Here is a 10,893-nt window from a genome sequence, read left to right on the forward strand (position 1 = left end):
GCTTATCACACGTTTGTGTCTGTAGACTCGAAACGAATTTGCTGCTCAGCAGGACATTGAGCTCAACAAGCTTGCCAAGCTGCAAATCAATTAAAGGATTTTTATTTTGCGCTCTGCTCTGCTGTTTTTATTTATTTTGGCGCTACGACAAATCAGAGCAGCTGTGAGTATGCGGCAACTTTAAAACGACGTCTGTGGCAAGTTGTTGAAGTGCTCAGAGCAGTTGACTTCACTACACTTCTTAGCAATTTAAGCGCAATTACGTTTAAAGTAGAGAAAATCAAAAAAAAGAGGCAACTTGACTGTGAGTTGCTGCTGTCCTTGCACGTAATTGACTTTGGCTGCCACTTTGCTGCAGCAGCAATTAAACGCCAACGGTTGACCAATTGCAGTTGTCGTCAGAAATTGCGCGACAAATTACGCTCGGCCGACGTATACGTAATATGGCAAGTAAAGTGAGCTGAAAATATTACGGCAGCAATCAATGCATAATTTTAATGCAATTGCTGGCATTTTTATTTATTTTTTTTTGAGGCAATGGCAATACAAATACCGTTAATGTTGCGGCGTATAAAAGCAACAGTCCGAGTCCTGTGGAAATTCAATGCAATAAACGCCAAGCGCGCAACATGAAGTCATTTATTTACGCAACGTTGTTGTTGCTGCTGCTGTTGCTGTTGCTGTCAGAGCAAGTGTCAGTGGCAGCTGACGCAGCAACAGACGCGCCACAGCAGCAGCTGGAGCTGAATTCATGGCGCAATCTGTTGCCGGATATGCTAGTCGCTTACTATCGCCAGCATGGCGTGCATAGTCTGATGCTGATTGTTTGTCACGCAGACATTGGTGAGTTGTTGCTTATATCCTGTTTGGCCAGCAGCGAAAATTTACGAGCCCTACACACAACACAGCAGCACAGAGCCAATTGCCAGGGCTATTACAACAACTACAGCAGCACAATTTCTATGTGCAGATCAGCACAGCGGACTGTCTGAATGATCTAAGCCAAGCAAGCAATGAAACTGACTACCCAGAGGCGCCGCCGCCCAGCAGCTTTGAAGCCAACAATATGAGCCACTGGGCTATCAACTTTAGGCTGCCCGCATTGCACTACAAATTGGGCATATTACTGTTTGAATTTCAAAGCGACTGCGCTTTGAATTTGCTACGCTGGTCTGCAGCCTCCGAGCATAATTATTTCACTACCAATCGCTTTTGGTTGCTGCTAACACAAGATTTGACGCAGCTGCAGCTGCTGCAGGATGCGGACATTTTTATACCACCCGACAGCGAAGTTAGAGTTTTGTTTTATCCCGCTGCGCCGCCTTTGGCTGCCAGCTTGTTTGATATCTATAAGGTAGCCGCCTGGAAGCCGCTCAAGCTACGTCTAGTCGCTCAACATATGCGCCAGCCACGGCATATGCTGCACGCTTTGCAGCAATTTGGCTCCGCCATTAGCTACAGACAGAATCTGGAGGGCATTGTGTTTAATTCAGCCATAGTCATTGCCTTTCCGGATGTGTTTACCAACATTGAGGATCTAACCATGCGGCATATTGACACCATATCCAAAGTAAATCATCGTCTAATGCTTGAGCTGGCCAATCGCTTGAATGTTAGCTACAATACTTTTCAAACGGTCAACTATGGCTGGCGTCAGCCGAATGGCTCGTTTGATGGTCTCATGGGTCGTTTTCAGCGCTACGAACTGGACATTGCGCAGTTGGCCATATTCATGCGCCTGGATCGCATTGCTCTGGTCAGCTTTGTAGCCGAAACTTATCGCGTGCGTGCGGGCATTATGTTCAGACAGCCGCCGCTTTCCGCTGTGGCCAACATATTCTCCATGCCCTTTCAGCTGGATGTCTGGATATCCATACTCATTCTGCTGATTGTCACCATTGTCGTGCTGCTGCTGGAAATGTTCTTCTCGCCACACAACCACGATATGCACTATCTGGACTCGCTGAACTTTGTGCTCGGCGCCATGTGCCAGCAAGGATTCTATGTCAATGTGCGCAATCGCTCAGCTCGCATTATAGTGTTCACCACTTTTGTCTCAGCAGTGTTTCTCTTCACCTCCTTCTCAGCTAATATTGTGGCGCTGCTGCAGAGTCCGTCCGATGCCATCAGATCGCTGGGAGATCTTGGGCAGTCGCCGCTTGAAATTGGCGTGCAGGATACGCAATACAATAAAATATATTTTACAGAGTCTACGGATCCGGTTACCAAAAGCTTGTACCACAAGAAAATTGCCATCAAGGGTGAGCATGTTTATATGCGTCCCAGCCTGGGCATGGAAAAAATGCGCACTGGTCTCTTTGGCTATCAGGTGGAGCTGCAAGCGGGCTATCAAATTGTTAGCGATACCTTTAGCGAGCCCGAAAAGTGCGGACTCATGGAGCTGGAGCCGTTTCAACTGCCCATGCTGGCCATACCCACGCGCAAGAACTTTCCCTATAAGGAACTCTTTAGGCGACAGTGAGTACAACTTACGCATATGCTTAGCTTTAGCTCTATTTTATTTAATGCTAGACTACGCTGGCAACGTGAGGTGAGTCTGGTGAATCGTGAGGAGCGCAAGTGGATACCACAGAAGCCAAAATGTGAGAGCGGCGTAGGTGGCTTTGTTTCTATTGGGCTAACTGAGTGTCGTTATGCTTTTGGTATTTTTGGCTGCGGTGCAGGCTTAAGCTTTACGCTCTTTCTCATTGAGCTAATTTGGAAACATGGCAACGGCATATTAACGTATTTTAAGCGGCTGCAGCAATTCATTTCTTTTAATTAGCTAACTATTTGCCATCTAGCTTTCGTGCGTTAATATTTAGTGCCGCCATCTTGTGTTTGTGTCAACAGCTGCGCAACTGTTGAGCAGCGCTTGCTGCCTTATGGGCAGCACTGGCTTGCAGTGTTGTCAAACGGTAGCTTAGGCGCGCTATTTAAAATTTGTGCGCTACGCACAAGACGCAAATTAACAATTAAATTTGAAACTTCAATTTAAATAAACATATGTAAATTGCGTACGACTTTTTATTTTTGACATTAAAACATTTGTTTGAAGTGACTGCTACATTCCTCACACTCACATTAGCCTACATCTACACACTAACACACTCGTGAGTGTCGAAATTGCAAATTAATACATATATATATGTGTTATATTATATAGTTTATATATATATATTGTATATGAAAATACTTCAAGTCATTATGCTAAATTATATAATTTTAAATAACAGAAATAAGTACATAACATTTCTTGCGTGTTCGCCTTAGGTTAAGTTTTTGTGTTTCTTTTGTTTAAATCAATGTTTGTGTGTGAACTAAATCCTAACTTAAATAATATGCATTTATGTGTGGGGCTTTTCTTAATATTTGGTTTGGTTTACTGATGCTAGTTACAGCCATTGGAAGTGTGTGATGTTGATGTTGATGTTGGGATAGTCTGCATATGTTTGTCTTTTAAGTTTCTTTCTTACGTTTGGCGAGTCGTGTTGTGGCCTCAACTATGAAACCAGCGCATGATGGTAGTGCACACGTTTCTGATGGCGTTTCTTAAGATTCTTTGGCTGCTGCGGCTGCTGGGCCGCATGCAGTATCACGGTGTAGCTGTGCAGTTTAAGCGGCTCCAGGACCTCTAAGGTCGCATTCTCGTTGTTGTTGTTGTGCGTGGCGGGCATGGATGTAGCATGTTGTGTGTTATTTGTTTTGAAATTATTGCTGCTTGCCAGCATTAAATGTGTTGGTTTGTCGGCTTGCTGTCGTCGTCGCGTATTAAGTTGCTGTTGAGCTGGTCAAGCGAAGGTCACTTGATAGAACAGCCATTCTTCCATGAACGAAGGCACAAACGCCTTGGTTGTGGTATACTTAACCTTGGGCTTAAGCAAGCGCAGCTGCTCCTCGAACAGCTCCAGCGACTCCAAGCAGCTGGTGCCGTTGCCATGCGTCAAGAACTTGCCATCGGGCTTGAGCAGCTTGAACGAATGCTCAAATATAGTGCGTATAAAATCCCAGCATTCGCCAATGGGTGCACCCGATATGGGTATATCGGTTAGATCGCCAAAGACATAATCAAACTTGCGTCCATCTTCGATAAACTTTTTCATATACTCGACACAGTCGCCCACAATGATTTCATAGTTGTCCGACTTGCGTTTCTCCAGCACATCGCCACAAATGGAGTTCAAGTACTTGTTGCAGGCCACCATGACCAGCTCGTCAATCTCCAGCATAACCACATACTTGGGCTTCTCCTTGAGCAGCTCATAGAGCAGCGCGCCATCGCCGCCACCGAGTATGCAAATTTCCTTGCCCTCATAGTTCTCCACGCCGCGACCCATCAGCGTTTCAGTATAAATCAAGTCCGATTCGGCAATATCTGTAAGCAAAGAGGTTTGAGCCTTGAACTTTAAACAGCAACTAATCGATATTGTTGGCACTTACTCTGCAATTCATCGAGTATTAGCATATTGCCCAGCGTCTTGGAGTGCATAATTTGAATCTTTTGAAAAGGCGAACGTGCCTCATACACAAGCTTATCAATATCATACTCGATAATGCGCTCATCTGTTGGATAATACAAAAAATTAGCAATGCATTTATAGCAAATTGATTAAATTAAAGTGTGCAGAGTACTACAAGTTAAGCTAGAAATATAGACACATGCTAAACGCAATGATTTGTTAGTAGTTTAAAAATAAAATGTGCACAATTAAACAAAATCAATATTTAATTATGCTCATATGATTGTATGTAACATGCTTGGTGCATCCTTTCTATGATTTCCAATTAAGTAGACAGTGATAGAGGTAGAGAGTGGGTACATTACCTGACGATGGAAAATACCTGGCGACATCGCCGCGCTTCAATGTTGGCAACTTCTGACCCGAACGGGCTTTCAATTTCAAGGCAATGGCATTTTCCAGACGCTTGCCAGTCTGCATATACATATAGGTGGTATACATATATGTTCAAAGTGGTGGTGGTGGTGTTGGTACCATGAGATCGAAGCGAACGAGCGAGCGGGTGACGAGCGGGTGGCGAGCGGGCAGGTGACGGTGACACATGTGCATAGGGCGTACGAACAATTTTTAATTGATTTACACATGTTTATTTTTTTTGTTTTTAATTATTTGCATTTTGATTTAGTTTTAATGATAGTCATGATGACATGTTGACCAAAGACGTCGTGTAGGTTTCGGTATGAAAATAAAAATTCAAATAAATAAATTACCAAAAATAAATTATATATATAAAAATTAATTATAAAAACTTAGCAGCTGCGATTAGCTAAGATGACGAAACTAAACATGCATGAACTGACGGAATAGAAAGGCAATTTCTATGGGGAAAGCTAAACCGATTTATAATGACTGCAAATCCAGCTCAGATCTGCATATATAGTTGATAGTTAAATAGAAGAATATATACTGCACTTGGGGTTTAATTTTGGGCAGTTTACAAATTTTGGAATGAAAGAATTTGCACAAATTGGTTTTTTTTTTTTTATTGCATTATATAGAAACTATGAAACTAGCAAAAACTAACTTTTTGTAGTTATATATTGTACTTGGGACCAACCTGAGCTAGTCATATATATGTCAATATATCCACCACGTTTAATCGGCGGTAAATACTTGGATCGATCAGAATCTAATTTTTGACGTAAGATAAGCTCCATTGTACGCAAGGTCTGCAAATTAAATTAGTTGTTGTTGGTGTATCAAAAATAAAATCATATGTATATAGAACTTTAGTAGCAACTCTCGCTAAATATATAGCCAGCACAGCTAGCCAACTATTTATAGTTTCAATTGCAAAAAAAAAAGATTTATGAAAAAGGAAAGTATTTGACAGCTGCACAGCCGCGTTTGCTAAATTCAACAAAATTTATACATTCGCACACACATACAAGCAAACAAATGTACTACAGCTGATTAAGTTAACACGTGGACTAAGATTAAAATGCTGCCTTCAGACGGTTTAATACGTGAAGCTTTCATAAATGTATTTGTGACCTTGGCTGCTTGCCCCAAATGTTGCAGCAACATCCCCTTGGCCGCTGTCCCTGTCCCTGCCCTTGACCAACTTGTGAAGAGTGCAGACATAGGAACAAACAAAATGTTTAGCCGCCAAAGCAAAACAACGGTCAAGTGCATGTGACACACCCACACACACACACACATACAGTGAGAGCGAGACATGAAAAATCAATTTCACTTGCGCGCCCCCATTCACCGCTGCTCTTCTCTCACGTGGGGCAGACACTCACACACATACAGACAAGTAATTTGCCCTTGCTCACACACACACTCACACACACATATGTACTTACATCAAAGGATATGAGTGGCTCCTTGCCATCAGGCAGATAGTATTCCACATTAATAGTTAGCAAACCTTGCTTGAAAATACGTATGGTCACAATTGTTTCCTTGTTCTCGTGCAGCACTGCAAAGTAGCCATTCTCCGGTGTCTCCAAGACGTAGCCGAGCTCCAGCTGCGGGAACAGCAGCTCCAATTCACTGCGTATAACTTTGGCCACCTCTTGGCGCTGGGCAGATGTTGTTGTTTGGCTTTCGGCGCTCAATGTAAAATCAAAGAGTATTGTCTGCGCTGCCATTGCAAATTTTTTTTTCTTGTTAGCCGGCTTCCAATTGCACACAATGTTTATATAAAAGTTTTTGTCAAATTTGTACGCCACACAGTTAAGGTACTTTTTTGTTTGTTGTGCTCTGCAAATGAATGTGCGAAATAAAGGTTTATAGTTAGCAAACTCAATCAATTGTTTGTTAATTATTTATCTACACTTGCCGTTTTAACAAATTATTAATTCATGCAGAGACTTCGACACAGCCATTCATCTCAACTGCTGCACTGACACTGCCATCAAGTATAATTTTGGCTGCTTACAATACACTGTCATCCAGTACAATTTACTATCGACTGCGTTACTGCCACTGTCATTCGCTACAATTGTTAGCAGTTCCATTACACTGTCAAGTTGGCGGGTAGTTTGAATTCAAATATTGCGCATACGTTAATTTTGAAAATATAAAATGCAAATATTTATTTACAACAGTATTAATCGTGTTGCTTATTATAATTAGATATTTGTCTTTATTTGTTGGCATATATAAAGCGCTTATTTATAATTGCCATAACTATTTAATATTTTCATTCCCAATTTACCCACTTTCATTTACAAACTGCTAACATTAAAATAATTAATAACAAATATACTGGTTTCTTTGATTCTTTTATAAACTGAATGAGTTTGTTTAGCACAAATTTGCAGTCGTCGAATATTGAACTCACACAACACAAGATAGGTCAAAATGTTGTTGCCACAATCTGTTGCATACTTAGTGGCAGCAACATTTCATCAAGTTGTTATAAAAAAAATGTATTTTTAAACTTGTATGGCAAAAGTACTAGTGCGGGTTTTCACCAATGGGCATAGTTATTTTATTATTTCCTAATAAATAACAAATTCATTTATTTCTTGATAAAATTCAGAATAGATTTGTTGATGCTGTTGTGTGTTTAGTCTGGGGCACTTAAAAGTGCCAAGAATATTTACGAGTATTTAGCTTTCAGATATCAATATTTCAAACTGCAATATATAAACACAAGATGATGCTTAATCTAGAAACGAACATAAACAATGCAAACAATTATTATTTATGTAAAGTGATGGAAAGAATTCAAAACTTCTTGAAATTGAATTTAACACATTGCTTGGGTACTTGAGGTCACTCTAATGATATATGACGTTACTTATGGAAATGCAAACGTTGCGGCTCTGTGCTGAAGTGCTGATGCTGATGGCAGACAAATTATTTAGCTATGCGTTCATCTGGATAAAGACGTTTAAAATTGTAATACAGACTAGGATAGTACGCATCATACATTGGATGCTTCATAACAATATATCTAAAGTGGCCGTGCTCCAAGAGCAGGGCGCAAATCGAGACAAGATAACCAATGCCCAAAGCTACAAACGAGCTCCAGAACTTTTTCAAATTCATGAGCGCCTCCTGTGGCGCCTGCTCCTCGGCTGGCAGCATTTCTATTGCATCACGCAGCCATTTCTCAATCAATCCGCTCTCACGCAGCTGCTGCAACAAACCATCGACTTGCCGCTTCAGCGGCGAGTTCTTCTCCAGCCCCAACACCACTGGCATCTGCACAACGCAATCACGCATAATATGCAAAGCGGACGATCCATAGCCTTGGGTAACATCAGCAGCACGCAGATAACGCAGATAGAACTCGTTATCATAGTAGGCGCAACGACCCTGCGCAATGCGCTCCGGCTGCAGAGTATAAAAATAAAAATAACATAAAACTTATTAAGTAGCTTATAGTATTTAATTAACTGCCCTTACCAGATCATTGAACTGCTGCACTACTTCCATTTGTGCGCCCACTTTCTGTGCAAGCTCATCGCTGGCATCCAGAAAAAACTGTTTATTGTCCACGGTGCCGGTTACGGGCGGTATGCGGGTGCGTAATAGTTCCTGCAGTGAGTCTATGGTAACACTAGAATAACCAAAAATTAGATTTAATTATAGCATTTGTAACAAAACAATCCAAAAGCAGTTTCTAGTTCAATAGCGGACAGAGATATTTCTTTTAAAGAGAAGAGCTACAAGCTAAGCTTACGTTTTAACAGTGTATATTATTTATTTTATTTATGTATATTACTAATATCTCTGCTATCTTTACTACTCATTTGTGAAACAATCTGCCTGCCTCATGCTTTAAAAACTGTTATTAAAAGAAACTTAACGAAATAATTGCAAAAGAATTAGTATAAAGCAAAATATTAGTATTAATAATAAAATGTGTAATTCGCTGTTTTTGATATAAAAAATGTATAAGCTTAATATATGTTTTGGCTAATTGCATATTGATTTAAATCAAAAACTAATTTTTGTTGCAGTAAAATAAATATAAATAAATGAAATATGAATCTATGATTTGGCTTAAAGGATATTCAGAAATTTGTGTGGCACTGTTGGGGATTTTTCGTTTCATTTGCTTACCGTGCAGCGGGATTAGCCAGAATGGCTGTGAAACTTGCGCGATATGTTGCCACCAGCAAGATGCAGTAGATCCAGTACCAACCCGTTAGCACGCGCAGTGGCCAATTGCGTGGCATGCGTGGCAGCGAGACATACATCAACATGCTGTAGGTGAGCAGCAGGCAAGTGGCATAGTCATCGAATAGATCGTGTTGCAACAAAGCTGCACGCGCTTTGTGGCGACGACTGAGCGCTAGACGAAAGCTCAAACGCTGCCAGCGCTGCTGTGGCAGCTGCGCAGTAGCGCGTCGGCGCAGGCAGCGAAAGAAACGCAGCTGACTGTGGCGCGTAAGCAGCGAATTGAGAAAACTGATGACATAGAAGATGCTGCCGACAACGAAAAGCGAGAGCAGCACACCAAACCACATGCCAGCACTAAAGGGCAGAATGAATGTTTGCCAGGAGTTGTCAGCAGAGGATTCGGGCGTTAGAAAAGTCAAGCATTCAACGCTATGTGGCAAACTAAGCTCCACATGCGGCCCATAGCTGCTGAACAAATGCAAGTCGCCAATGGCAAAACGTGCATGATGCTGAGCCTGCCAAACAATAAATTAAATGCAAATAATAAACAAATATGTAAGCTTACCAGCTCGCCTATGAGTCCTGCTGGCAGTGAGCTGTCGTTAGACTGCGGCAGCTGCTCCCAATTAGCAGCAGCGCTTTCATTTAGTGTATAGTAGACAGCTTGGAAATTTAAAGTTTGCGCCAAAGCTGCAACAATTTCAATTTCAACACCCTCGTATTTGTTTGTGGTTTTATTCAAAAGCACCATGGGCGCATGTTCAACCAAAGCAATCATAAGCGACATGCCTGCAACTAAAACTATTAATTTGATACTAAATCAGCTGCTAACTAACCGTTTAGATTGCTGGTTTTGTCTGCAAAGTATTGAGCGCTGGCAATGCGCTTGCCCTTGGTCCAATGTCCAAGCTGCTTAAGCAGCAATATGCCACTTAAAATGCCCGGATAGGCAATGCTATGTATGCTAAAGCTAAAGATATATATAATATAATATATATGTATTTATATTGTAAATGCCACGCACCTGTTGAGCTGTTGACGCTGCAAAAATATTGCATTAACAAAAACACTCCATACATGCAACATATCCACACTGAACAGCCGCTCATCGTGCAACAGTATGAACCTTTGTTGCATATTCAGTGCACGATTATCGTAGACATATTTAATAAACTGCTTCACTTGCCAGCCATTCAGCAGCGTCAGCACATGCATATCACAGCCACTCGACTTGATGGCCTGCAGCAGCAGCTGCGCCTGCTGGCTGGGATTAGACCAATCCTCGCTGGCATTGATGCGCAGCATAAAGTACGGCACACTCCAGCGTTGTGTGGACTCGTAGAAGCTTCGCTCATAGATATCCGCATGCACATCATCGCTGATTACAGCAAAGCAGCGCTGCAGCTGCGACGTCCACAGCAGATGCCCCAGCAATTGTTGCAAACTGCTTCGATAGCCATCGACAAGTTGAGTTTGGCTCACAATCAGTTGCATGGCCATAGCCTGTCGACAGCAGCAAACATTATGCACTGACTGTGACTGCTGCTTGGCTCTGCTTTTTGGGCAAAACTCGTGGCTTTGTTTATGCATTTAATATGCAGAACTAATTAAACTTGCCTGAACTCGTGTCAGCAAGTGTCAGTTGTAACTAGTTGCATGCACCTGCAATTGACCTGATTTACTAACATTTAAACTTGGCTGGCTCTTGTTCCAATTAACTGTTGATAGCAGTGAGACTTAAGACTTTGATAGGCTTAGCATATGGGCCTGTTAGTTGGCTCTAATT

The 10,893-nt window shown here is 41.7% G+C and overlaps 3 protein-coding genes across 4 annotated transcripts; 1 reads left to right on the top strand and 2 right to left on the bottom strand.

Moving 5' to 3' along the window:
- The first annotated feature begins 1,063 nt into the window (after nucleotides 1-1,063).
- Nucleotides 1,064-2,806, top strand: LOC108598071. The gene is made up of 3 exons (XM_033293543.1): nucleotides 1,064-2,221; nucleotides 2,330-2,478; nucleotides 2,533-2,806. Exons 1-3 carry the CDS (start codon nucleotides 1,067-1,069, stop codon nucleotides 2,783-2,785), a joined length of 1,557 nt encoding a protein of 518 aa, XP_033149434.1. The 5' UTR covers nucleotides 1,064-1,066; the 3' UTR covers nucleotides 2,786-2,806.
- A 967-nt stretch (nucleotides 2,807-3,773) lies between these two features.
- On the bottom strand, nucleotides 3,774-6,726 carry LOC108598480 (spermine synthase). Of its 2 annotated transcripts, none has more exons than XM_017985132.1 (4): nucleotides 6,332-6,726; nucleotides 4,826-4,934; nucleotides 4,441-4,563; nucleotides 3,774-4,375 (listed from the first exon to the last, which is right to left on the bottom strand). In XM_017985132.1, exons 1-4 carry the CDS (start codon nucleotides 6,617-6,619, stop codon nucleotides 3,792-3,794), a joined length of 1,104 nt encoding a protein of 367 aa, XP_017840621.1. In that variant the 5' UTR covers nucleotides 6,620-6,726; the 3' UTR covers nucleotides 3,774-3,791. The 2 variants fall into 2 exon arrangements, with proteins under 2 accessions (XP_017840621.1, XP_017840619.1); XM_017985130.1 differs by lacking the exon at nucleotides 4,826-4,934 and adding an exon at nucleotides 5,578-5,689.
- Nucleotides 6,727-7,684: 958 nt separating this feature from the next.
- Nucleotides 7,685-10,607, bottom strand: LOC108598073. Its single transcript, XM_033293443.1, has 6 exons — nucleotides 10,132-10,607; nucleotides 9,944-10,077; nucleotides 9,673-9,896; nucleotides 9,048-9,622; nucleotides 8,388-8,541; nucleotides 7,685-8,315 (listed from the first exon to the last, which is right to left on the bottom strand). Exons 1-6 carry the CDS (start codon nucleotides 10,605-10,607, stop codon nucleotides 7,836-7,838), a joined length of 2,043 nt encoding a protein of 680 aa, XP_033149334.1. The 3' UTR covers nucleotides 7,685-7,835.
- Nucleotides 10,608-10,893: the final 286 nt, after the last annotated feature.

The sequence above is a fragment of the Drosophila busckii genome, chromosome 3L (genome assembly GCF_011750605.1).
Source record: "Drosophila busckii strain San Diego stock center, stock number 13000-0081.31 chromosome 3L, ASM1175060v1, whole genome shotgun sequence".
NCBI lineage: Eukaryota > Metazoa > Arthropoda > Insecta > Diptera > Drosophilidae > Drosophila > Drosophila busckii.